General features: G+C 50.8%; 2 protein-coding genes across 2 annotated transcripts; one reads left to right on the forward strand and one right to left on the reverse strand.

Annotated features, from left to right (window-relative positions):
- The first annotated feature begins 3539 nt into the window (after positions 1–3539).
- Positions 3540–13481, forward strand: ARHGAP25 (Rho GTPase activating protein 25). Its single transcript, XM_058042491.1, has 11 exons — positions 3540–3600; positions 5991–6160; positions 7093–7180; positions 7385–7504; positions 8166–8373; positions 9312–9444; positions 10047–10120; positions 10613–10734; positions 11741–11925; positions 12368–12906; positions 13222–13481. Exons 1-11 carry the CDS (start codon positions 3540–3542, stop codon positions 13430–13432), a joined length of 1911 nt encoding a protein of 636 aa, XP_057898474.1. The 3' UTR covers positions 13433–13481.
- Positions 13482–23255: 9774 nt separating this feature from the next.
- Positions 23256–27827, reverse strand: BMP10 (bone morphogenetic protein 10). The gene is made up of 2 exons (XM_058042532.1): positions 27494–27827; positions 23256–24199 (listed from the first exon to the last, which is right to left on the reverse strand). Exons 1-2 carry the CDS (start codon positions 27825–27827, stop codon positions 23256–23258), a joined length of 1278 nt encoding a protein of 425 aa, XP_057898515.1.
- Positions 27828–27870: the final 43 nt, after the last annotated feature.

Genomic DNA, 27870 nt, shown 5'->3' on the forward strand with positions numbered 1-27870 from the left:
CCCTTTGCCCAAAGCCCTGGCAGAAAGTGACAGTGTTGATAAATATCCCAAAGCTGTGCTCTGTCCTTAGTGAGAAATCCCTTGGTGGGTTTTTAGTCTCCTGCTCGTCTGCTTTAACCCTTTAGTTCCTCTCGTGCTGTGAGCAGCAGGGCAGAGCTTTGCTGGGCCAGGGCTGTCAGTGCTGGCTGTGGGCACTGGAGGGCAAAGCAGCTCCAGGGAGCAGCAGCAGCTCTGCCAGAAATGGCCTGGTCAGAAGTGAATTCCCTGATCAGAAATGTCCTGATTAGAAATGCCCTGATCAGAAATGAATTCTGTGGTGAGAAGTGTCCTGATCAGAAATTAATTTTGTGATGAGAAGTGTCCTGATCAGAAATTAATTCCCTGATCAGACAATGCCCTGAGGAGAAAATTCTCAGATTAGAAAATGCCCAGATCAGACATTCCTTGATCAGACAATACCCTGATGAGAAAATTCTCTGATTACAAAATGCCCTGATGAGAAAATTCTCTGATTAGAAAATGCCCTGATCAGACATTCCCTGATCAGAAATTCCCTGACCAGCTTTGTTCCTGCCCCCTCCCTCCAAACCTGGGCTGCTCCTCAGGGGCAGAGCTGCCTAGGAAGGGTTTCCTGCATGGAAGAAATCCCTTGAAAGCCATTGAAGGGTGGGAACAGTGGAGGCAGGGAGGCAGCTGGGCTCTGGGCTTGTCTGCAGGTTGTGCAGCTGAGCTCACAGGGCTGGGAGCTGACTTGAACCCTGGGTTTGGGATGGAGGGGGGTTAAATCTTGTCCCACCTCCTGGGACATCCTGCAGGTGTGCTGTGGGCCTGGGATGGGAGTTTGGGAAGGATGGGAGCTGCAGGCCTGGCTCTGGCTGTTCCTGCTGCCCAGGGATGTGCAGGAGCCCACGTGGCCCTGGGGACGCTGAACTTGGGGGATTTGGGGCCAAAGTGACCCCAGGGATGGGGCAGATGTGCAGGGCTGGAGCTCAGCCTGGCACAGGGGAAGGTTCAGAGCAGGGAAGGTGCAAAGGTTCAGAGCAGGGCAGGGCAGGGGAGTGCTGCCAGCTGGGAGCAGGGGACAGGGACAGGATCCCCATCAAGGTCCCAGGGTGTGGAGCCAGCAGCCAGGGAGGGGGCAGTGCCCGTGGGGATGGCACACTGGGCACCCCCAGGTGATTCTTGGGTTTGGACACGGGTTTGACCCAAGGCTGGGCCAGGCCTGGGGACACCTGGGTGGGAATTTTGCTTTTCCTTGCTTGGTTTTAGCCCAGGTGAGGCTGCAGGTGGGAGCCCCTGCTCAGGGAAGCACCAGAGCTGGGATCAGCCTGGGTTAAACAGAGTTAGCAGGGTGAAAGAGAATGAGCAGGGTTAAACAGAATTCCCAGGGTGAAACTGAATTCCTGGAGATAAACAGAATTCCCAGGGTGAAATTGAATTACCAGGCTTTAACAGAGTTACCAGGGTGAAGACAGGATTCCCAGGGTAAACAGGATTACTGGAGTTAAACAGAATTGCCAGGGTTAAACAGAATTCCCTGGGCTCAGCAGTGCCCCTGAGCTGAGGGCAGCTCTTGAGTGGAGTCAGGATCCTGCAGCATCCCCCAGAGCTCCCAGGGAATGTCACCCTCCAGGGAATGTCCCCCCCAGGGGACAGCTGTGTCCCCAAGGCCCCCTGGCAGCCCCATGGCAGCTCTGTGCTCCCGTGCAGCCCCTGCTCTCCAGCCCTGGCTGTTCTTTCCCTGTGCTTTGGTTTTGGTTCCAGTTCTAGCTGCACACGTAGAGTTGCCTTCCTTTGACCGAATGTTCGAATGTGAAATATTGTATATTTTAAAGTATTTACCCTATTTATATACTGTATGTTACTGTTAAATAAATATAAATTCCATTACCTGGGGAGGAGTTTCATTCAGCGCCGTGGGTGCTCCACCATTTCCACGCTCACATTCCCTATTCCCTGCCCTGGGCTCTCCTTCCTGAGGGATTTCCTGGAGAAGAATAGTCAGCAATATTTAATAATCAGCAATAGTCAGTATTCAGCAATGTTCAATATTCAGCAATATATTCTGCATTCAGTAATGTTCAATATTCAGCAATATTCAATATTCAGCAGTATTCAATGTTCAATATTCAGCAGTATTCAATGTTCAATATTCAGCAATATTCAATATTCTGGAAATATGCAGATTCCCACTGCTTTTCCCCCCATCCTGGGACAATTTAATCTGCATTTTTAGACCAGGAAAAATGCAGATTTCCAGAGGGAATCCTGCTGTTCTCCTTGCCCAAGCTGGGGGTCCCAGGGTGTCCCAGGGCAGGTTTGGGGTGCCTGGGCTGAGCTCTGAGCTCTGCTGGGCCCAGCCTGGGCTGAGCCCAGCTCTGGGTTTAGGCAGAGTTTCCGTTCAGGCCTCGTGACATCCTGCCCATGACACAGCTGAGAAAGGGCTGCTCTAGAGCCTGGCTGAGGAAAAAGGGAGCAAAATGTGCAGCTCCTTCAGCTGCCTGCAGAGTTCTAATGAAAATTTAAAAATTAAAATTAAAAAATAAAAATTAAAAATTAAATTTAAAATGAAAATCAAAATTAAGATTTAAAAATGAAAATGAAAATTAAAATTAAAAAATAGAAAGTAAAATTAAATTTAAAACGAAAATGAAAATAAAATAAAAATAAAAACATTAAAATTAAACACTTTAAAAATACTAAAATGAAAAATTAAAATTAAATTGAAAATTAAAATAAAAATATTAAAATTAAAATATTGAAATTAAAACAAAACATTAAAATTAAACCATTAAAAAAATATTAAAATGAAAAAGGAGTTGTTCCTGGGAGGGTGGGCAGCCCTGGCAGTGCCCAAGGCCAGGCTGGATCCCCCTGGGACATTGGCAGGTGTCCCCCCATGGCAGCAGTGGCACTGGGTGGGCTTTGAGCTCCCTCCCACCCCTCTCCACATCCCCACCACCCCTTGGTGCTCACCCCTCTGCTTTCCACGTCCTTTCCTGCCCGTTCCATCCCCATCTGGCTGCCAAGGCAAAGCCAAACCCAAGCCCTGGTGCCACCCGGGATGCCCAGGCCGGGCCCAGGTGCAACCCTGGGCTCAGCCCGAGCTCTGCCCCTCGCCAGGACACCCCCAGGGCCCCGGGCTGGGCTGTTCCCGCTCGGGGCAGCGCTCGGAGCTCCAGGAGCCCACGCAGAGCTGCTGACAGCACTTCCTCAAATGCCCCGAGCGGCGCCCGGGGAGCGGCCCCGGGCTGGGCTGGCGGCCCCGGGCCTGGGCAGGGGACAGGGGCACCACAGCTGGCACCAGCAGGGAGCACGGCTGGGCAAGCCAGAGCTGGGCAGGAAAGCAGGGCAGGAAAGGACTTTTATGGGGTTTTGGCTGCTCTCGGAGGCAGGAAGCTCGCTGGCAAACCAAGCGTCGCCGGGCCGCTGCTCTTGGTGGGGGGACCCCCACGGGACCGCCAGGGCTTGGTTCCAGCCCCTCTCCTAAACAAGCTCACCTTGAGGAAAGAGAACAACAAGAACTTTCCCGATCCAGCATGTCCCTCAAGCTGCCACGGAACTGGGATTTCAACCTGAAGATGGACGCTGCAAAAATAGGTACAGTGAGGGCTCCTCCGTAAGGGTTCCTTGGTGAGGGCCCCTCCATGAGGGCTCTTCCATGAGGGTTCCTTGGTGCCCCTCCGTGAGGGCTCCTTGGTGAGAGTTTCTCTGTGACGGCTCCTCTGTGAGGGTTCCTCCGTGAGGGTTCCTTGGTGCCCCTCCGTGAGGGCTCCTTGGTGAGAGTTTCTCTGTGACGGCTCCTCTGTGAGGGTTCCTTGGTGCCCCTCCGTGAGGGCTCCTTGGTGAGAGTTTCTCTGTGACGGCTCCTCTGTGAGGGCTCCTCCGTGAGGGTTCCTTGCTGCCCCTCCGTGAGGGCTCTTCCGTGAGGGCTCCTTGGTGAGAGTTCCTCGGTCAGGGCTCTTCTATGAGGGCTCCTCCATAGGGGTTCCTCTGTGAGAGTTCCTTGGTGAAGGCTCTTCCATGAGGGCTCCTTGGTGAGGGTTCCTCGGTGAAGGTTCCTCAGTGAGGGCTCCTCTATGAGGGTTCCTCCATGAGGGTTCCTTGGTGCCCCTCCATGTCTGCAGGGCTCGGACAGGCCTGGGGGGACCCTGGGCCTGAGCCCAGCCGAGATTTTGGCTCAGTGGCCCCCGGTGCCACTTTAGAGACAGAGCAGATGATCTGCAGATGATTTCCAAGAAGTGATTTGCAGATTTATCAGCGAGGGATGCTGTGGGAGCAGGGGGACGGGGCTGCTGCCCCCCAGAACCCAAGTCTGGGGGGATTTAAACCACCCAGTTCCCTTCTGGTGGCACAAAGGCTCAGGCCCAGGCTGGAGGGAACAGGGGATTTAGGGGTGATGACGATGGGGTGGTCAGGGAGGGGATTTAGGGGTGGTCAAGGAGGGGATTTAGGGGTGAGGATGTGGTCAGGGAGGGGCTGCAGAGCCCAGCCTGAGCCCAGGCCATCCAAAAATCCACCCTGGGCCTGGGTTTGGCTTGTGGTGAAACCCCCGGTGCTTTCTGCAGCTTCCAGCTGCTGGGTGAGCATGACTTTGTGTGAGTTTGTGTGACATTGTGTGACTTTGTGTGAGTTTTTGTGAGTTTGTGTGACATTATGCGTATGAGTTTTTGTGTGACTTTGTGTGAGTTTTTGTGTGAGTTTGACTTTGTGTGAATTCTTGTGTGACTCTCTGTGGCTTTGTGTGTTTGCACTGTCTCCGGCGCTGCTGTGGCTTCATTTGCAGAAATGCGAAAGTCACATTTGCAAATGTTTGCAATGTTTGCAGATTGCCACTGCCCTCCCTGGCTCCTCGTGGCCTGGGGACACTTCCCCTGCTCCCCCAGCCCTGCCTGGGGCAGCCTTTGGAGAACTGCAGAGAAATTGATTTCAGTGAAACAGAAACTCCCCGGTGAAACCCCTTTTATTGTGTTTTTATTGCAGTTCCCCAGCAATGGGGTGCCAGGGGGGGCTCCTGCCCAGGCCAGTGGTGGCCCTGTGGCCTCTCCTGCCCTCCTGGTTTTGGGGCAGGTCTCTCTCTGCTAGGGGAGGAGGTTTTGGAGGAAATGCCCAACCCTGGAGGCCGTTGGGGCAGGAAACGCTTGGGGGGCTCCCCAAAGGGGCTCCTTGCCCTGGGGGATTTTTGGAGGGGACGTGGGGACAGCCCTGAGGTGAACATTGGAAACCTGAGGGTTCTCCAGCTCAGGAAATCACCAGGTGCAGCCCCCATTCCCTGCAGTCATGGCTTTATTCCGGCCTTGCAGCCAAAAATGCAAACTCTGCCCAGCTGGGCTGGCTCTGGGGGGCTGCAGAGGCAAAAATCCCCCTGGGAATGATCCCTGCCAGGCATTTGGGGGTGCCCCAGGGCCGTGCCACCAGCGGGGCCACACAAACAGGGGACAGGGACACTGCTCTGCCCAGTGCCCAACCCATCCCTGGAGATTTTCCAGCCCCACAAACGTGAGTTCTGCCCCGCTGGGGCCACCCCAGAACAGAACAGAACAGGGACCTCCAGAGCCTTGGGGTCACTCTGCTGTGGCTGCTGCCCCGGGGAGGGTGCAGAACCCCCACACTCCATGAAGATAACCCCCCCAAAAAACAAACCCCAGCAATGATGCTGCTCTCACTGGGAGGCAGCTGCTCCCACGCAGGCAAAAGGAAGCTCAGCCTGGCAGCCACTGCAGCCACTTCCTCTGCAAACGGGGCCGGGGCTCGGCAGAGTGTGGGGCCCAGAGCCTGGCTGTGTCCCTGTGTCCCCGCTCTGTGTCCTTCTGTCCCCGCTCTGTGTCCTTCTGTCCCCGCTCTGTGTCCCTCTGTCCCCATACCCAGTGTCCCTCTGTCTCCATATTCAGTGTCCTCAGCCCGTCCCCACACTCGTGTCCCTGTCCCCATAGCCAGTGTCCCCACACCCGTGTCCGTGTGTCCCCACACCCGTGTCCGTGTGTCCCCAGCCCGTTCCCGCAGTGTGATGACGGCGGACCCCGCGGCGCTCCCCCGGCCGGACAAGCTGGGCTGGCTGCGCAAGCAGCGCTCCATCGTGAAGAACTGGCAGCTGCGCTTCTTCGTGCTCCGCGGGCAGCAGCTGCTCTACTACAAGGACGAGGACGAGGCCAAGCCGCAGGTGGGGCCGGGACCCCGAAGGGTTCGGGGCTGGGGTGGCACTGCAGGGGCTTTTCCCACCCAAACCATTCTGGGATCCCATGATTCCATTAAATGTATTTTATTTTATTTTATTTTATTTTATTTTATTTTATTTTATTTTATTTTATTTTATTTTATTTTATATATATATTTTATTTTGCATTTTAGATTTTATTTTACTTTACTTTAAATTTAATTTTATTTTACTTTGTATTTTAGTTTTTATTTTATTTTCTATTTGATTTTACTTTATTTTGTATTTTAGATTTTATTTAACTTTATTTTTCTTAATTTTATTTTATATTTTATTTTATTTTATTTTATTTTATTTTATTTTATTTTATTTTATTTTATTTTATTTTATTTTATTTTATTTTATATTTTACTTTCCCACCATTTTCTCCATGCCATAACTGGCTTTTAGAGTACTCACCACCTTTTTCTCATCTGGAAAAACTCCCGGGAAAAGTCCCCTCTCCTGGAAAAGCTGTTCCCGCTACAAAATGTAAAAAGTAACAACAATAATAATATTATTTCCCAAATCCATTCTCTGTTGTTCTCTCTTCTTCCACTCCCAACAAGGGCTAAAGGAGATGAGAAGTGAGATAAAAATAGGGAAGAGCAAAAAGAAGCTGTTTTCTCCTGCTGAGAATCGCTTCAGTGGAAAAAGTGGCATTTTCCAAGTGCCCTTACTGCTTTAAAATCCCTGCAGTGCATCTCCACAAATACACCTGAGATATATATACAAATATATCTGCATATATATATATATAAATATATATATACACGAGTCTATATATATATATATATGAATATATCTGTGTATATATATACACACACTAATATATCTGTATATATATATATATATAGATATATACATCTGTATAAACTCAGGGCTCTGCTCTGTCCTAGGGCTGCCTGGCTCTCCAGGGGAGCTCCATCAACGTGCTGACCACCAACCCCGAGGAAGGAGGGAAGTTCATCTTTGAGATCATCCCGGGTGAGGACACCCCACTCTGCTCCGTAAATGTGTATTTTCTGCTCTTTAAATGAGTATTTTCTGCCATGTAGATGTGTTTTTTTCTGCTCTATAAATGAGTATTTTCTGCCCTATAAATGAGTATTTTCTGCTCTGTAAATGTGGGTTTTTTCTGCCCCATAAATGTGTTTTCCTGCCCAGTAAATGTGTATTTCTGTTCCGCAGGGGCTCCTGGCGAGCAGCCGCGGGCGGGGCAGGAGCCCTGCGTGCTCATGGCCAGCTCGCAGGCGGAGCTGGAGGAGTGGGTGAAATCCCTGCGGAGGGCGCTGGGCTCGGCCTCGGGAGGTACAAACGGGAATTTCTGTCCTGGGAATGCAGCTGGGGGGGTTTGGCTCAGAAATCCCTGAAAATGGGGCTGCAGTGCTCAGGAGAGCCAAGGAGGAACATTTCCTGGCTGGCTTCATCTTCCTCTTCAAACTCCTTTCTCACCCTAAAAATGTCCTTGAGAAAAACTCCCATTCAGGGATAAAGCCCTGAAAAAAATGTTGTTTTTTACCTGCCAGCCTCCTCACTTTGCTTTTCCCCTGCCTTTTCTTGCCCAGCCCATCCTTCCTGTGATTTCTGTGGGTTCTATGCATTCCATCCTTTCTGCCCCCATTTTTTCTGGGCTGGAAAGGGATGGGTTTGTCTGAGCTGGGAGATGGGAGAAAGGTTTTGCGTGGAATGGGAGGTGGGAGAAGGGTTTTGTTTGGAATGGGAGATAGGAGAAGGGTTTTGATTGGAATGGGAGGTGGGAGAAAAGTTTTGCCTGGAATGGGAGGTGGGAGAAGGGTTTTGCTTGGAATGAGAGATAGGAGAAGGGTTTTTCTCCCTTTTCCTTGGTTCTCCACCCCTGCGCATGCAGCGAGGAGAGCTGCAGACACTTTATGTGAAGTTCAGGGTTCTGTACCAGCCCAGAGTGTGGAAAGCCCGAGGCCACACCTGAGCTGAGCCCCGGTGTCCGCAGGGGTGTTCGGGCAGTGCCTGGCACACACCATGGCCCAGGAGCAGAGGTTTGGGCAGCAGCTGGTGCCCATGGTGGTGCAGAAGAGCGCCGAGTTCATCCTGGAGCACGGCGTGGCCGAGGAGGGCATCTTCCGCCTGCCCGGCCAGGACAGCCTGGTGCGGCAGCTGCGCGACGCCTTCGACGCCGGGGAGAGACCCTCCTTCAGCAGGTGACACTGCTGCCGTCCCATCCCTGCCCCAGCTCCAGGGGCCACCCCCTGAGCCCTGCAGGAATGAGGAACCCTCCAGAGGGGTGTGAGGAGGAGAGGGGATCCAGCAGGAACCGTCCAGAAGGGCTTGAGAAGGAGGGGATCCATCAGGAACCCTCCAGAAGGGTTTGAGGAGGAGATGGGATCCAGCAGGAACCTTCCAGAAGGTCTTGGGGAGGAGGAGATCCATCAGGAACCTTCCAGAAAGGGCTCGGGGAGGAGAAAGAATTCAGAAAGGCTTGAGGAAGAGAGGGGATCCAGCAGGGACCTTCCAGAAGGGCTCGAGGAGATGAGATCCAGCAGGAACCTTCCAGAAGGGGCTGGGGAGGAGAAAGAATTCAGAAAGGCTTGAGGAAGAGAGGGGATCCAGCAGGGACCTTCCAGAAGGGCTCGAGGAGATGAGATCCAGCAGGAACCTTCCAGAAGGGGCTCGGGGAGGAGAAAGAATTCAGAAAGGCTTGAGGAAGAGAGGGGATCCAGCAGGGACCTTCCCGAAGGGCTCGAGGAGATGAGATCCAGCAAGAACCTTCCAGAAGGGCTTGGGGAGGAGACGATCCATCAGGTACCCTCCAGAAGGATTTGAGGAGGAGAGAGGATTCAGCAGGAACCTTCCAGAAGGGTTTTACCTGGAATGGGAGAAGGGTTTTGCTCCCTTTTCCTTGGTTCTCCACCCCTGTGAACGCAGGGACAAGAGCCAGGGTGGTGCTCCAGAACTGCAGCTCCCACTGGTAAAATGTGGCTGAAGAAAAGAGATTTTAGGGGTTCCCCAGGCAGGCCAGGGAGGTGGAGGCTAAACGTGGGTGAAGAAAAGAGATTTTAGGTTCCCCAAGCAGGGCAGGGAGGCTGAGGCAGTCCCCGAGCTGTACCTGCTGGCTCTGAGTGTCCCTTGCTCCCTGCAGGGACACCGATGTCCACACCGTGGCCTCCCTGCTCAAGCTGTACCTGCGGGAGCTGCCCGAGCCCGTGGTGCCCTGGCTGCAGTACGAGGATTTCCTGCTCTGTGGGCAGGCTCTGGAGGCTGACGAGACAAAGGTAGGGCTGCTTTTGTTTTCCTCTTCCCAGCCTTAAAATCAGTCGTAGTGCCAGGGCACGCTCTGAGCCGCAGGGCACTCAACAAGGCTTGGGAATCTGGGGAGGGAAAAAGGGAAAAAATTTAAAAAGAAAAACTCCCCCAAAGCCAGTGGGGTTTTCCCAGCTTGGCCACAGGGGTTTGTGAATTTTAAAGCTTCAATTTCTGCTTCTCTTTGGGGTTAAAAATGTCCCGAATGTCCACAAGATGCTGGAGGAGGCGAGGCAGGATCAGCTCTTCCCAGAGCTTGGGCTGGGCTGGGCTGGGGGGACCCTGCTCCTGCTGGGGCTGCCCCTCCTTGCTGAGCCCTGCAGAACATCCCAGGGAGAGATGGAGCTCCAAGGGGAGCAAACCAGGAGAACCAGAGTCATGGAATACCTGAGTCTGGCAGAGATCCCCAAGATCATCAACCAGCACCCCCAGGGTCACCCCGAGTGCCACCACTCGTGTTTGGAGCTGTCCCAGGGCTGGGGACACGGGGAGGCCCCACGCAGGCATGGCTGGGGTGAGCAGGAGCAGTTCTTGGCTCCTGGGAACCCTCCTGGAGCTGTTTGTCACCGTGCAGGGCCACCAGGAGCTCCAGAAGCAGCTGTCCCTCCTCCCCAGAGACAACTACAACCTCCTGAGCTACATCTGCAGGTCAGTGCCCTGCACGGGCCGGGGACAGCTCAGCTTTGGTGCTGGGGGGCAGAAATGGCACCCCAGGGATGGCCCCACCAGGCAGAGCCTCCCTGGGCTGTGCTTGGCTTCCCTTGGAAGGGAGAAGGTGCTGATTTTGGCAGAGGAGAATTCCAGCCCCTGGGATGAACCCCCTGGGAATGTCCGAGCATGAATCCCCATCCTCAAAGTCACCCAAAAATCCCTGGGGATTCAAACCAGGTGTAGCTTTCCTGGACAGAAGCCCTGTGCACCAAAACCTCCAGGTTTCACCAGGGTGGGATTTGAGGAGGGGATTCCCTTCCTTCCTGGGCTGTTTCCAAGGGGAGCAGCTCCTCATTTATTCAGTCCCGAGGGTTTCTGTCCTTGTCACTAAGAGGAAGAGCTGGGAGGAGGAATCAGGACTTTTTCACCAGGATTTTTTGCCAAATCTCACCTCTGAAATGTGAAATATTCGCTGTGGAATCCTGGCAGGTTTCTGTACGAAATCCAGCTGAACTCCAGCGTCAACAAGATGAGTGTGGACAACCTGGCCACAGTGATGGGGGTGAACCTGATCAGGCCCAGGGTGGAGGACCCTGCAGTCATCATGAGAGGTAAAAGGGACCCCTGGAGCGATTTCACATCCTGCAGGATATGGAATATTTTGAGGCATATGGAGGAATTTCATATCCTGGAGGGTATTTCAATTTTGAGGCATCCACAGCTTCCAAATTAAAGATTTTCTGTGGTGGAGCTGAAAGAGAAGCAGAAATGTGCCAGGGCACAGAGTGAAGCTGTGTCTGTTGGGCTGTAAATGTGTTTGTGGTGACAAAAAACCCCCTCAGGAACTGACAAAGTGACAAAAACTCCCCTCGTGGAGTTCAGCAGGCTCAGGGAACTGCTGAGGTCACCTCTGAGCTGCTCAGAGCAGGAAGGTGTAAAATCCTTCCTGGGGGAGCAGAGGGAACTCAGGGAAATGTGAAATAAATGTGCGTGCTCCTTTACTTTTATGCTAGATTATATATATATATATATTTTTTTTTTTTTTTTTTACTTAGAGATGAGGTAACTGAGAGTTGTTTTAAATTTTTTTTATTCTATTTTTAGTCTTATGTGAAGGGTGAGTTAATATAGATGTTATAATTTACATTATTACAATTAGAAGTTAACAATTTTTTAATGACAATATATTCTAAGTGTTGCTTGGTTTATTAGCTCTAGTTACACTATGTTGTAAATGTTTAAAGTCAATAATTTAAAACTACTTTTTGTGCATCTTATTATAATGTATTTTTTATAGTTCTATTTTTTTAAGTATTTAGTCTTATTTGTAAGGTTATTTCTTGAAACTTATTTCCAGTTAAATTTTTTTCAAGATTTGTCTTACTTTTTGGTATTTTTAAGTCACTTAAGGCTCGTATATAGATGTACACCATGTGAATCTTCTGTCAGGTATTGAGAATTTTCCACGAACCCATTTCCCACACTTTTACTCACTCCATTTACTTCATTTGACTTTATGACCCCGCTGGTTTTCTGCCCCACCTCCCTTTGAGCCAGCACAAGCCCTGGGGTGCCAGGGGGGTCCCTGGCTCTGCCCTGATGCCCTCTGCTCCCCAGGCACGCCCCAGGTGCAGAAGGTGATGACAGTGATGATCAGCGACCACCAGAAGCTCTTCCCCCCCTCCAAGGACGAGCCTCCCTCCCCACCTGCCCCCAAAAACGAGAAGAAAGCTCCTGTCCCTCGCAGCTCCGTGGGCTGGGGGGCTGCAGAGGACCCCAGGGCCTCCACCCAAAGGCAGATGGTAAGGCTGGATCCATTAAATAAGTAAATAAATTACCCTACGTTCATTAAACGTGTGGTTAATTGTGGCAGGCTCTGACAGGTCAGAGAGCCCTAAAAGCATTTGCTATTTTTGGGTTCAAAAGCTGTGTCTGTCACCCCTGGAATATTTACATCAGGAAAATGATGTAGATAAACTTTCCACTTTCCTGTGGAAAATCTTCTGCTCTGGGGAATATGAAAACTCCCAAAGCTTTTTGGCCCTAGCACATGAAGCCTTTCCAGCTCAGGCTGGTAAGGGGAAAACATTGAGGGTGAAAGGCTTTTCTTCAAAGGGATCCCTGCAAAAATGATAAATTTGGGGCAATTCCAAGTGGATTTTCATGGAAAAGTGTGGCCAGCACGTTCCAATGTGCCCCCTGTAAAGCTCTGTGCCCTGGCTGCCCCAGGGCTCTGTTTTGCAGAGGGATCACCCCAATTTCAGCAGCAGCCCTTGCCCAGCTGCGACCTCGAGCGTGTCTGGGGAGGACTCAGAGCCCACAGCCACGCCGGGAACGTGGAAAACCCAGCCAAGGAAAAGAACCCAGACTTTACCCAGCAGGAAATCCTTCCTGGCAGCCCCCGGGGACAAGGGCAGGAGTGATGTCCTCACCAGTCCTGACTTCTGGAAGAGCGGCCCACGCCCCCTGGCCTGTGAGGGACACAAGAGAACCTTGTCCCACGATCTCTTTAAGCTGCTGGACCTGCACAGGGCCGCGAGCTGTGACAGCAACGTGGCGGAGAGCGCGGAGGGCAGCGGCTCCAGCCCCAGCCCTGCCAGCAGCGCCTCCGAGAAGGAATTCCTGCCCTGCTTCAGCCCCTGCCACGAGCCAAGGGAGCCTGGCAGCCCTGCTGAGGAGCCCAGAGCTGGGCAGGACAGCAGGGAGTCCCTGCAGGGCGTGATCCACAAGCTGGAGAAGGATTTGGAGGAGCAGAGGAGCGACTACGAGGGGCAGGTGGAAAGGTAACTGCAGGAGCAGCTCGTGCTGAGACAGCAAACAGTTATTATCCCATTATCAATACACACAGATCACATTTATTGATTTATTGAAGTTGTGTGGCCACGGAAGGGCTCAGGGCAGTACCTCTGGCTTGTTTTGGTGCTGAGAGCCAAATGATTTCCCAGCCCTTTTCCAATCCAACCCAATCCAGTCCAATCCAACCCAATCCATCCAATCCAGCCCAATCCAATCCAATCCAATCCAATCCAATCCAATCCAATCCAATCCAATCCAATCCAATCCAATCCAATCCTTTCATGCTCTGTTTCCCTTTGCAGCCTCCAGAAGGAGAACTACGAGGTGTGGGCCAAGGTGGTGAGGCTGAACCAGGAGCTGGAGCAGGAGAGGAAGAGGAGTGAGGAGCTGGAGCTGAGGCTGAAGAACACGGAGCGCTCGCGGGAGGAGCTGGAGAGGAAAACCAGGATGCTCGAGGAGGAGATAAAAAACTTAACTAAAGCCACGAGTCAAACTGGTGCCAAAACCAACTAGGAGGAGACACCCAGCTTTTCACAGACACCAACTGCAGCTGCAGGAATGCTCAGGAATTGCAGGTTCAGAGCCAGGGACTTGTATTGTCCAAGGTCCTGCTCCTGCCCACAGGCCAGGGGGGAGGAAGGAGAGCAGAGCTCAGAGCCTGGTTCGTGCTCTGAACCAGGAAATGTCAGAAATATCCTTTAGCTTTTTTTGGGTGTGTTTATTTCAACTCTTCTGTCTGCTGCTCGTGTTACCTGCAGAACAGGCCAGCACTTCCTGCTGCTCAGGCAGGACTGCAGTCACAAGTTTGGGCTCTGGACCCATTGTGCCTTCACAAGGAGGAACAGAAGTGTCCCTCCTCCAGCTGCCTGTCTGAGATACCCAAGGAAAACATCCTTGGATCCCCACAGTCACACCAGAGGTTCCACAGTGTCTGCCACCACTTCACAGCTGCCATTCACCAGTCTTCCCTGTGATTTCAGATGACCTTGACAGAGCTGTTTTAGTGTTGATTGAATTTTTACCTCTGCAAGAAGTTCCTCACCAGTGTGAGCGTGAGTCCTTAGGGAGAAACTTCTCCGTGCAGCATCGGGAACATCTGGGCTGGAAATGCCACACGCTCCTTTCTGCAAAGATCAAAAGTGTGAAGAGGCCAATCATGCCTTCACAGCAGACTGGAATGACGTGCAAAGGCTTGGCTGAGGCTCAGAAATCCCAACCATTAGGACAAGTGCATTATTTAAAATAAACTGTGCATTCCTGCGCTTCCGCTGCGATAGGCAGAACAACCCCTGGCTGCAGGATCAGAGGCACTCTTTGAAGATATTCCACCCATTAACATTTGCAGGGTTTGCAGAGGTCATCTGGGACAGAGAGACTTCCCAACAGAGGTCAGGTGGGCTGGAGGTTCCTGAGAGCCTGGAGGGGAGAGAGCCACGGGCACCTTGAGCTGCTGCTGTGAGATCATGAGGAGTTCTTGTCTTTAAAATGAGCTTTTTCCAGAGACACAGAACCATGAACTGCCCGTGCCAGACCTGTGAAACTGCTCCCTCTTCATCCATGAGGGGCTGGGTGTCCTCTCTGCTCAGCCCAGAGCCTGCTCTGGATTTTCTGCACTTGCACACCTTCTGCTGGAGACCCCACACCGTGAATCCCCAAAACCTGCCTGGCGCCCAGCCTGCATTGCCTCCCTCCCTCTCTTTCTGCAGCCAGGCCAGGAAGCTCTTTGGGGTGGGAGCAGCAGAGACTCTCTCCTGTTACTGGGGCAGGGGACATTATAAACTCATGGTTTTGGGGGTTTTGGGGCCTTTCAGCTCAGCAGGTTTTGGGCATTGACTCTGGATCCCCTGCAGAGGGTGATGCTGCTCCTGCTGTATGAAAGCACAACAGACTGTCTACCACAGAGAAAAAAGGTCCTTTCCAAAAAGACATTTTTCACCCCTTAACCGTCCCACTGCACTGTGAGGACACAAGAGCTTTACCAAGGTGATAACCCTGAGATCGGGCTGAGGATTTTCCTCTCCCTTTAAATGTGACATGGCTTTCCAAATTAACCCCAGATCCCATTGCATCCAGAACTGTTAAATTGTGCAGTGTGGGATGAATGAAGGCACCTTCCAGGCCATCCTTTCAGTCCTCTCACTGCATTCTTTGTGCCAGAGCAGAAGGTCTGTTCTGCTCTCCTCAGGTAGTCACTAAATAAATTCATTTAGGAATTCACTCTGTCGTGTCCAAGGGCTGGGTAGGCGCGAGAGGCAAGAAAACAAAACTTTCCTTCCCACATTATTGTGTTTGGATCCCGAGCCAGTCACGCTTATTGTGGCTTATCCCCTCGTATTTATCAAAGTTTTGTTTCTGGCACGATAGGGAGTTTCCTTTTTTGGCCTGGCCGCTGCCCAGAGCAGCACGTTGCAGGGGGAGGCGAGGTGGACGTGCAGGAAGTGTCCAGCCGTGGTGAGGAGCCTCGTGCAGCCCCAGGAGCAGGGAGAACATGGAACATGCTGTTCTCCCCAGAATTCCAGAGCGATGCAGCCCATCCTCCCTTCCTTTACGTGGCAGCTGGAGGAGACCCCCAGGCCAGGCTGGTTCTGGGGAGAAAACACGCCAGGCTGGGTGTAGCAGCAGCTGTTCACCCAGGTGGGCAGGGAACAGTGTCCCAAAGGCTGGCAGCTGTCCCTCTGTCCCTTTTCCCCGTGCTTTCCTGCCACCTTGCTGCAGCACCAGGATTTATGAAGCCACAGTGGCCTGCAGGAAAAATAACCTGGAAAAAAAGGAGGGTCCTGATGATCCAGGGAGCACGTGGGGTAGCAGGGGCTGAGAGTTGTCCAAATGAGCTCTTCCTTGGAGAAAATCCTCATCCCAAACCCAAACCCTGTGAATTTAGGAGCTGGGAGGTTCAAGCAGGCCCTGGGTGCTGCTGTGCTCCAGTCCTTGGAGGATTTTACTCCTTGCATTGACTTTGGAGGGTCCACGCTGCCAAAATCTCCCCACCAAGGGCAGCAGGAGCTCCCCCTCTGCTCTCCAAGACCTTCCCCAGCAGGTAATTCCCACGAGCAGTGCTGGGGTTCTGGATAAATGAGGTTTATAATTTCAAGCACAGGGCTTTGGGTGGGGTTTGTGGGGCAGAGCAGAGCTGGTGCTGCCTCTGCAGCACTGCAGGGTGTGCTCAGCCTTTAGGAAAGAGCAGAGATCCACCAGGTGAACAGAGATGGAAACACCCCGAGCTCACAAAAAGCCCTTTTCACACAGAGCCCTGTCCCCAACGTCCCCCTGCACCCCGGGGTGGCCGAGGGCCCATCAGCAGCCTGTGAAAATTGGCTTTATCACGCGTAAAACCACGATGTGATATTTCAGCCCTCTCCACACAATGTCCCGATGAGGGGCTGGGAACGGGGCAGGTTCCTGTCATCTGCACCAGGAGAGATTTCCCCAGCCAGGGGGGCAGAGCTCTGCCCTCTGCCTCAGTCCTGGCCTGGCAGCTGCACCCGAGCATGTGAGGGGTAAATCTCTGCTCTCCCTGGCAGCCTCTCCTTCCTCATCTCCTGATAAAGGCTGGCCCAGGCTGCCATCCAGCCCCGAGGCTCCCCTTGAGCTCCACGTGCTCTGGGTGAGATCCACACTCATCCCCGAGGCCACCGGGGGCTTTGGAGCCTTTTCAGCGACACCTTTCCCCTGCCTGTCCCTGCCTGGAGCTCCAGGGATGGATTTCTGAGCGCTGTCAAGTGTTCCCTTCACATCCATCCACAGTTCTGATGCCACTAAAGGCCTGGTGCTGGTCTGAAGTGCTGAGAGCTCCATGGAAATGCCTTTCCAAAAGGAGTCAGGAGGTCAGCCAAGCACCCCAAGGACAGTTGTTCCCAACACAGCAGCTCCAGGCAGCGCTGAGGAGTGAAAGGTCAAAGCATCCACTGGAAACTGGAGTGTTGTCACACCCCGGGAAGGGATGTTTCCACTGGGGGACTGGGAACGTGCTGCTCCCTTGCTGTATCCCTCCTATCCAGGGGAAAGAAAGCTCTGTAAAGTGTGAAACGGGGATAAATCACATTTACACTTTGCAGGAGACGTGGGATGCGTGTTTAGAGACTCATTATCTCCTCAGGGCTGGGTCTGTCCCCTTGCTGGCAGGGGACAGGCATTGCTGTGGGGTCAGGGATGGCACAGGGAACTGTGGAAATGCAGATTAAATTGCTGCCAGCCACCCTGACCCTCTCCTGCTCACCCACAAGCACATGGCTTTTAAAATAAATGGCTTTTAGAAGTAAAATTGCAGCTGAGCCGTTGGCCGTGGGTGAGGGCAGTGGGTTACCCATGGGAGCAGCGCTGCAGGAGCAGGGTGGGCATGGCAGGAGAGCAGAGGGCAGAGGGCAGAGAGCTGCAATTCCTCATTCCCAGGGGTTTTCCTGGGTCCCAGTGGCTCCCAGTCCCCAGGGGCTGCTGTGGGCAAGGCCAGGCAGAGCCAGAGCAGGGTTAATGCAGCTCTGGGAGCTCATTAGTGCTGTGCCCTGAGCAGTGTCAGGGCTGGAGAGGGGCAGCCCCGCTCCCCTGCCATTCACTCCCTGCTCGTTATCTCCAAGGCACTAATTAGGGCCCGCAGAGGAAGCACAAGACACACAATCAATATTATTGGGCCAAATTTGCAGCTGGTGTGAATTGTCGGTGGGCAGAGAGCGAGAGATGCCGAGGGGAAAGGAGGGAGCTCATTCCCTGCCAGGATAACACCAAACTTGGTGCAAAGCTCCAGGGAATATCTGGAATTGCAGACTGCATTTGCATGGTGCTGTTCTGTGTCTGTTTTAGCAGCAACCAACTGCTGAAAGTCAAAACTGGAGAATTTCAACCCTTTCCAGCCTCGGCATCAGCCCCTGGGGCTCCAGGAGTGTGGGCTCACGTTGCTGTGGATCAACAAGAGGGACTCAAAGCCCACCCAGTGCCACCCCTGCCATGGCAGGGCCACCTCCCACCGTCCCAGGCTGCTCCCAGCCCTGTCCAGCCTGGATTTGGGCATTTCCAGGGATCCAGGGGCAGCCACAGCTGCGCTGGGCACCCTGTGCCAGGCCCTCATCCCCCTCACAGGGAACAATTCCTTCCCTGTATCTAACCTAAATTTTAATCTAACAAATTTTAATCTAAACTTTATAAAACTGTATACATTTGAATGACACAATTAGTTATTCAATCCAGCTAATTCTAACATAAATTTTGATCCAACCTGGCCATGCTAAAGCAGCCAGAGCTGGGTCAGAGCTGCAGCTCTGCCCTCCCCGAGCTTTGCATCCCCACCAGCCCTGGTGACAGCTCAGGAAACGGATTCCACCAAATCCCACAACAACTGATGGGAACTGCTCTAATCTCTGGCAGATAAGGAGTTGCTACAGCAAAGCCAACATAAACCTGAGCTCCCTGGCAGGCTGGGCTGTTGTTTAGCTGCTGTTGCTAGCCAGCTACTGTACCTGATTGCAGAGACCACCCTGTGTCCAAACCTTCTCACTTAACTCGACACATTCATTTTCAACACCATGTGAAGCTCCCAGCCTGGACAGGCTCAGTCACACAGGGCTGAAGGACATTGTCTGGGGAGCTGGAGAGCTGCAGGAGCATCCCTCAGCCCTTCAGACTCCTTAGGATGTTAATATTGAATATTCCTCAGTGTTAATATTGAATATTCCTCAGTGTTAATATTGAATATTCCTCAATGTTAATATAAATATTCCTCAATGTTAATATTGAATATTCCTCAGTGTTAATATTGAATATTCCTCAATGTTAATATTGAATATTCCTCAGTGTTAATATTGAATATCCCTAATGTTAATATTGAATATCCCTCAATGTTAATATTGAATATCCCTCGATGTTATTATTGAATATTCCTCAGTGTTAATATTGAATAAATGCTGCTGCAGCATTTATTCCAGCTAAACTCAGCTAAACTAAAGCACACGGTGTTGTCTCTGTTGGTCATCACAGAAAGCAAAATATTGTGAGATAGGGAACAAGCCAAGACCTTCCTGTTCAGGAAGCTTTGCTCTGTGCCACGGAAATCCATTCCTCTGGTATAGTTTCCTTTATTGCAGCCTTGTTGATTGCTTTTATCCCTCTTATTTCCTGCCTTTACTTAAAAAATACAACCAAAAGTTTTTCTAAGCCCTTGAAATGCTGAGCAGGAGGGGGATCACTTTGTGCTGGGAACAGAATCCCACTGAACCCCTCCTCAGGGCCAGAGACGCCAGGGCTCAGCCCCAAACCTTTCCACCATTAACCAGGAAAATCCCACCATGACCCAGGAAATGACAGCCAGAAAATCCCACCATTAACCAGGAAAAACCCACCATGACCCAGGAAATCACACCCAGAAAATCCCACAATTACAGGGGAAAACCCTCAGATTTCTCCTTTCATTGTCAAAGCAGGAGTTTGGGTAAGATGAGGGAGATATTTTGGGGCTGTTTTCTATTTCCTGTGCCACAGCCCCTCCCTGGCTGCCCTGCCCTTGCTGGGCTCAGAACACCCAGCTGTGGCCAAAGGCACCAATACCCAGCAATAATACTCTGCACATCATAAACCTCTTCCTCCAAGGAGTGCTGATAAGAATTTCCATTTTTAGTCGAGGGCAAATGAACCATTCAGCCTTTATTTGTTGCTGCTGCACTTCAAGAGGGAGCAGAAGCTAATTTTTTAACTTTTCCTGTAAATAATGCATTAATGAAGACAGATGGGTCAGCAGCATAAACAAAAGCTCTATCTCAAGCTGGTTTTGTTCTGGTTTTGTTTCCCAATATAGTAAGCAAATCACTACCACCCCAGTTCCCATCCTATTAACAGTGTTTGCACTCCAAATGTTGAACTGGGTTATAAGGAAGTTTAAATTAGCCCTGGGCTGTAGTTTTTCAAATGTTTGAAGCAGATGTTCAAGTGCTTTTTTTTTTTTTTTTTTTTTTTTTTTTCCTATTCCTTTTTTCCCTCCTCTCTAAAATCCCAGTGGATTTTGCAGGGCTTTGGCTCAGTGTGTGTCACAGAAAATCCCAAACTCCAGCTCTGCCATTGTGCTGTGGGTAACCCAACTACCTGGGGCTGTCAAAATTCCCATTTTCCTTTGGAAATTCTGCCTCTGGTTTGCCTTGCTCTCTGAGCAGCCTCAGAAGGGCAGGGCAGTAACTTTAGGGAGGAGAAACTTGGAATAGTGGAATAGGTTCTGTTTTCCCCAACCTTTCTAAAATTAAGACTGAATTGAAGATTTAAATCGAACGTCTGCTAATATGCTGAGATAAAACAGATCAGAAATGAAAGGAGAATCGATGCACACCAGAATTTAATGTGACAAATAAAGCCTTTTGGAAACAGAAGTCACAGTACTCATGTGGATGGATGGAAGGAAGGAGCATAGAAACAAAGAAAATGAAAACATGCAGGGGAACAGTTCCTCAGGGACTCATGGGACTCCCAGCTCGGCAGCCCTGGCTCTTGTCACACCCTCACCCTGTTATTTGTGAGTGTTGTGTCTGCTTGGACAGGGGCTTTAAAGCACTCTGAACTTGCAGAAACAGCCTCGATTTGCTGCCTGGGGAAAGCTCTTTAGGAAATATCTGCCCCCCTGGTTTTCTTGCTCTGATCTCTGTCACTGAACTGCATGAACGTCCAAGAAATGCCTTTGCATGGTTGTGTTGAAAAGGGCAAAGGGAGGATTTTGCTCAGACACCCCTGATAAATGAAACCCCACTCGCAGGAGTTCTGATCTCAGGTGCACTGAAGGATTCAAGAGAAGCTCAGTTTTCTCCCAGAACAGCACAATGAGACACAGCTTTACTTCCTTCACCCCAAACTCTGGCTGAAATCCTCCCCCATCAGCAGGACGGTCCTCATCTCTTTATGAAGAGAAGTTATGTCAGCAGGCTGGCTGCCCCTAGTTCTGAAGGACCACCATTGATATTTATTGACAATTTTACTGGTCTTGTAGAAGTTCACACACACAGCTGATGAAATGACACATGGCTGTGTTTGCTCTGTACCTGAGCACTCCACAGACTCTGCTGTGCTCCAGCAAATCTCTGCTAGATGAGGACGGAGAGTGAATCCCTGACAGACACTGAGGGCAGGCCCTGCTCTGCTTTTCCGTGTGGTGCCTTGAGGATTTACAGTGAGACCTCACAGATTTATGGGCATTGCAGGGGGTTATTTATTGGTTTTGAGGCTCAGCTTTCCCTGCAGAGCAGTCAGGGAAGGACAGGGGAGGCAGGGAGGGCAGATCTCTGCCACGGCAGCGCCCGCAGAAATGAGATGATAAAAGCAAATGTCGGATTATCTCCCTAATGCTGGATTATCACTCCTAACAAGGTGAGTGGCTTGTCTTGGCAAATGGCTTCAGAAGAATCGTGGATGGTTTTGAAAGGGTCTGTGTGGTCACACTTCAACCGTTGGCTGCTGCAGCTGATGTCAGCAGAGCAAATGTCACACCTCCCCGAATTCCTGCATCGTGCCATGAGCTCTGATTGCAGAGTGCCTCGGGGAAAGGGCTGTCAGGGCTGTCACTCACTCACAGGGTGAGCAATAAAGCAATATCACAGCCCGGGGTGCAGGCCACTATCTGCACACTGCAAAACTCTACAATAAACTACACAGCGGAGCACTTAGAGCTGTGATACCCCCACAAGAGGAGCTGTAAATTGATGAGCCCATACTCCAGAACTCCACTGAAATAAATCACTGCAGTGAGGGAGCAGCTCTGCAGGCAAGGGGGTAACTGAGCCATGTGGCGCTTACAAGTATCCAAGAAGTCAGCAGCCTCCTTCTCTGTGCCACACAACTCAACAGAGAGATTCCGTGTGAAGTAGGATCAGTTTTATCCAAGTGGGATTACACACAAGCACAAAAATAAAACATTCTGTATTCTACATTATATTACAAAGGCAGGCAGTCAATAAATAGGTCAATAAATTATGGGAAGCAAGAGGAGTATGTGTGAAAATGGGTGAAATTGGGTTTAGCTGGTGCGTGATAAAGTCTTGGGTGTTCATTCCCATGAAGTGTTGGAGTGATTCTTTCAAAGACCCTTATCACTCCTAGGGAAGATAACTTTCCCTTAAAAGTGTAAAACAGATGCAGGGACAGTACAGTAGGCTCTGGTACAGGCTAAAAGAGTCAACATCACTTACACTTTCCCAAGAATCTGACAAATTTGCAGCTTAGTATAAATAAAGTGACGGGTCTATTGTTTCTCAGCTCTGACACCTCCTTATCACCACGATTTGTCGCAGAAGAGTGGTGGAAACATGGCATGTGACTCCATCTGCAGAGTCTGGGGGGAGGAATATCCCTGGGAATGGACAATTCTGCACTTAGAGAGAGGAAGGATGCCCGTGTGGCACCAGGGGCTCTGCTGCTCTGCCTGGCACTGCTGGGCCATCCCAGCTGGATTGTGCAGCTGCATCTGAGGGGATTTGCTGGCTGGGAACAGGCGCTGCTTCTTAGCTGGGAGGAATTTCAAGGACAATTTTAGCTGGTGCAATTCCAAGGGTTGAGGAAATTTATTGCACTTCCTTCTGCCACCTAAAGCTCTGGCCCTTGAGAGCCACGGCTGCTGCAGCAGCAAAGCCAGAGCTGCCTCAGAATGATTTTGTAATAAACCTGCACAGGGGGAATTTCTCGCCTTGGCCCTTGCCTGGCACTGCTCCTTGGCCACCTGCTTTCCTAAGAAAGGTGGGAAAGGGAATGGTGCCCTTCTGCTCCAGATGCCAAATCTTCCCTGCCAGTTGCCTTTGACTGAAACAGGGAAAGAGTGAAGAAAGTATTAAGAAAAAAGGAAAACAAACACCTTGTTTGTGCCTTAGTGATTCAGGAGCTTGAGAGTGATCAGGATGTAAGATCTACAGAGATAAATTAAGGAAAAAAAGAGCATGTAAAGACCTTTATGAAGATATTACAGAAGACTGAACAATCTAGGTGTGATTGCCCATCACTCTCGTATCTTTAACAGCTCTGGAAAGCCCTGGAGATGCCAATCAACATTGATAAAGTACAAAAATATGCCTTTATTTCCGTGAATTTGGATGTGCCTTTTTGGCACCAGGAGCCCTCCCAAACAATCCAGTGATCAGCTCCATGCCCTGGCAGGAGGAGAGGCTCGGTCGCGATCTGGACAGCGAAGAGCAGCGAGAAGGAAGACAAGGAACAAAATATACAATCCCTACACGACATGCCCATTCCCCGTGGCAGGAAACATACAATTATCTGTACAGGCCTCATTAAATAACCTCATTAAATAGCAAATCCCAAATGTACAAATTTACAGACTGAATCATTAAATACTCCCCCCGTGCCCTCCCCGCGCGCGCGTTCCCTCCTACTATCTGCAGCCGCACTCTGACACCACCATGCCCTCGTACTTGAACTTGTAGGTGACCACCCCTGCATCCAAGTAGAGGATGGAGATGGGGTCGAGTTTGGTGGGCACGCAGCAGGCCTTGGAGGCTTTCTGGGGGTTCTTCAGGTGAACCAAAGTCTTGACTATGGCGTGCTTGGTGGGCGTGACGTGCTCCGTCAGGGGGTAGGCGCACACGCCGTGGCACTCGTACGCTTCGTAGCCCGCCGGGGCGATGATCCAGGAGTCCCAGCCAATCTCCTTGAAGTCGATGTAGAGAGGAGTCTTTTTGCAGTAGTTGCCCTTGGCGTTCCTGCGGATGCGGGCGGTGGAGTCGTAGATGATGTTGGAGCGCATCTGGAGCAGCGCCTCCTCGCCGGGCTGGTCGTGGAAGTTGCCAACCTCCAGGTTCTCCAGGCCCAGGAACTGCTCGTGGTCGATCATCTCGTTCAGCTCTTCCTTCTCCTCCTTTCTGTCGTTGCTTTGGTCATCGGAGTAGACCACCAGCAGGGGCAGGTGCTTGGCCTCGGAGTTGATGTCGATGTCGAGTTTCCCTTCCCCGTTGTGCTCCTCCCCTTCCCTGCTCTCGATGTGAACCTCGAGCCGGTGCGTGGTCAGCCCTGCCCTGCGCCAGCGCCGGATGGCCTCGGTCACCTCGAAGCTCTCCCACTCGCTGCTCGTGCCGTAGATGTGCCTGGAGGCCAGGGCCACCATCTTCCTGTCCTCCCCGGCCCCCAGGGGGATGTTGTCCAGCACCTCGAAGATGGTGACCTTCCTGTCCAGCCCCTCGTAGAGCCTCTGGTCCCGCTCCACCAGGGTGTAGAGCCGCAGCTCTGCCATGGTGATCTCCTCGTGGTGAGGGATGGAGACGTTGAAGAGCAGCGGGTACCTCCGGGTTCCTGTCACGCCTATGGGGTGGGAATCCAAGTCTGCAAGGGACAAAAATTGAATGTTTTAGGAGAGTCAACGCATCCACAAACACACACGCTGAGGGTCATCCAGCATGCTGGGTTTCACCTGGACAGCTCCAGGAAAATGTTCTTTCAGCACTTCCCACAGCTGTGCTTGGAAAAAGGGCCGAGGTTATTTTAGATGTGTAAGGACTGCAAGGTGCCACACCTGCTACAGACCTGGATTTAGTGATCCTCCTTCTGGGCCCAGGCTTTCCAGGGACTTCCTTGCCAACTGGAAGGTTTACATATTAAAAATGTGCTACCTAATAATGACATAGGAATCACTTCTAGGGTGCTGCACAGCAACTACTTAATAAACAAAGGGAAAACATTCATTGGGGCAGGCACTGAGGCCAACGTGAAATGAACGACATGCAATCTGCAAACACAAGGAATGTGTGTGCTGCAGTGCTCCTGTGCTAGCAGGAATTCCCTGCTGCTCAAACACCCCTCAGACATGGAGAGGGCCAAGCACTTGGCGAGGAAAAGCTGCTTTGAGAGATGCTTTACATTAGTCAGGGCGGGTGGTGACACCAGGGTGACCTGGCAGCCACAGGTGCCGTGGGCTTTGGTGAGCAACCAGCTGCACTCAGCCAGGCCCCTGGGCACCTCTAGCAACAGCCCAGGTGAGAGGGACAATGCCTGGTGTCACCTGGGCTGCCTGTCCCGGTTGCACAGCAGCATTCGTTTCTTCCCCCAGAGCAGGATCTGCTGCCTCCTCCCAGCCCAGGAGGCAGATTGGCACACAGAGGCTGGAACTGTAATTAATGCAAAGGCAAACTGTTTGTGACCTGTCGCTCCCTTCATCTCTGCCTTCCCCAATTTTGTTGTGTTTGTAGAAAAATGACTCTGATAAAGCCACAAGGCCTGGCCATGCTCCACCAGTGCACTTAGGCAAGCCATGAACTTCAGCACGTGACTTGTGCTGTTTGACTCCAGTTTGGAGGCTTTGAGGCACCTGCCTTTTTTATTTTATTCTTTTTTTTTTCCACTCTGCATTTTCATCTCTTCACAAATAAAATAAAAAGAGGGGGGATTCTGCTTTCAGAGCCAGGGTAGGAGCAGACCCTGAGCAGCTCTCACACAGCCAGGATGTGACTCTGCTCTCTCTGGGAAGTCCACAGGGTCCAGACCTGCTGCTCTTTCCAGTGCACCCCTGGGAGGTTTGGGAAGGGAGATCTGGAATCCATAGGAAAAGAAGAATTTCCCTTAAAACTTTATTTCAAGTATTAAACACTGTTTACAGTCCCATTTACACTGAAATTGTTATGGTCCACAGCTTAAAACAAAGAGCTAATTCCAGCCATGCCACCTGTTATATTTCTATAATAAAGGATTTAATGGATAATTATGAAACTGGGATTTCTGCCAGTTTTCAGCAGGCAGGTGAACAAAACAATTCCAAGCTCTGTTTCTCCTTGTCTTTCTCATTGCAAGCAATTAATTTCTCTATCAAAAGAGCTGTTTAGCATGAAAGGAATGGTTCTTAATTATCCAGACTCTGAGGACACATAAAAAACATGAATTGTACAGTCCTTAAACTGCATGTATTTGTGAAGCTGTGCTCCCATCAGAGGTGTCACTTTGCATCTTGCTGGTTTGGATTGGAAGAGGTGAGAGAAAACCTGAAAGGGCAGAAATTTAAGGTGAATTTTCCCCATTTGCTGCAGAACTTCTGCAAGAGGCACAGCAGGACAGCAGGGAGCTGCCACCACCACCTGGCAAAGGTCGGTCTGTGCCATTTCTGTGCTGCAAACCTGAATTTCTGCAGGTGGAATTATTTCAGATTGGCATCAATAAACCACAGGGTGTTTTCTTCTTTACCACGCTGTACTTGGCAATCTTTGTGCTTGTTTGTTTCTTTTTCAAACGGCACAAAATGAGAACACCTCCCACGAGTGTGCCTTTGCTGCTGAGCACACACAGCAAGGCAGGGTGAGCCACTGGCCACCACTGCCTGCATTGGTTTGCCACCAACCCTCCAATAAACTCCTCCACACTGGAAAAAAGGAGATGGAAAGGAACTTTAAATCACAGTGCAGATTCTCTTCACAGCGGAAATTCACTGCTCTAAAGGGTGCCTGGGCCTGGCAGGAGCCAGGAGCAGAACAGAGCTTTGGGATTCTCCCCTGGCATCTCACTGCCCTGCAAAACTCAAGTGATTTCCACTCCGCCTCTCCTCACAGCTCATCACTTTGGAACTGAAAATGTTGAGGAAAAAGCAATAATGTCTTTAACTTCATTAATTAATGAACAGAGGGTGAGAGAGGCCCTGTGGCAGCTCAAACAGCCACGTGTGCCCCATGGTAACTGAACATGAATCAAAGCACTTGCATTTGCCATGTGGATTGATGGATACTTGGAATTGTTCAGTTGAAAAACGTTTTTAGTATAAAAATGTTTATTTAGTTTAATGTGTTGGTTAAAAAGGTATTGGCATATTATTGAATATTAGTGCTGAAGCCTTATCTCGTTGTCATTGAACTCAGTGGAACATGGAAGGAAAAACAGGAAAAAAGAGAGGGAAATGGCACAGGGTGTTAATAATGCCAAGGTTATATCTTTGATCCCTGTGTGGGCCATTCCCTTGAGAGTTGGATTTGATGATCTTTGTGGGTCCCTTTCCACTCACAATATTCTGTGATAATTTGGTTTCTTCAAGTTTTGTTTGTTTGTTTTTATTAGGATATAGTCTGGTACTCCAAAGTAAAACCTATTGGTTATCCAAAATTCCTCTTCACTTACTTTTGTGTATTTTCTGGACTGTGTGCCGATCCAAAGGAAGAAAACTTTACAAATGCCACGGGATCAATAGTGACAAGGCATTAACAGAAAGCTGTACCTGGTTAAGCTCAGAGTTTTAAAATATTTCACTTGAAGATACACTTTGAACAGTGTGTAAAAATGCGTCTTGCCTTAAATTCAAATATTACTTAAGGTATCCATTTAAAAATTTGATCAGCTGATTACAAATGATGTTTGTAATCATTTTGGGGATAAAGAAATTGATGAACTGAAATTACACTTGGTGCTGCCCCGATATTAAAGACACACCTTCCCCCAACAAAACCTTCCAGTCTCCAGAGCCAAGGACAAGGAGTCTCTCACCAGAGCTGGGATCTGGGCAGCCCTGCCGCAGCGGCTGATTTCCAAGGCCGTCCTCACCAAAGGCCTTTTCCCTTTTCATGCTCCGTACCTGGTCAGGACATTTCCCACTGGCTCTAAGGACGCCCCTCTCTATCCATTCCCCCAGAGATGAGCAGCTCTTACCTTCATTTTTGAAGCTCCTGATGATGTTTGCAGAAGGCATCGATGTCCTGTCTGTGGCAAACCTGTTGTACAGCTCTAGCATGTACTCTGGAGGGTCCACCTTGGCCGACTCGTGCAGGGGGATGTCGGAGAGGTTCAACGTCTTCAAAAACTCATTTTTCATGTTCTGGAGCAGCGTGTTGAAATCAACCCCGTCTTGCTCGGAGAGGATCTCATCAAAAAGAGGCACGTCTTCCTCCAGGGAAGAGTGCTCCAGGCTCAGGATGGGACTGCAGGCTGCAAGGTGGACCAGGAGGGAGAGGACAGCCCAGAGCTGGAGGACGACAGAATCCATGGCTTCGCCTCCAACCGCGCTCAACGAGCTCTGCCTCTGGTGC

Source organism: Melospiza georgiana, chromosome 31 (genome assembly GCF_028018845.1).
Source record: "Melospiza georgiana isolate bMelGeo1 chromosome 31, bMelGeo1.pri, whole genome shotgun sequence".
Lineage (NCBI taxonomy): Eukaryota > Metazoa > Chordata > Aves > Passeriformes > Passerellidae > Melospiza > Melospiza georgiana.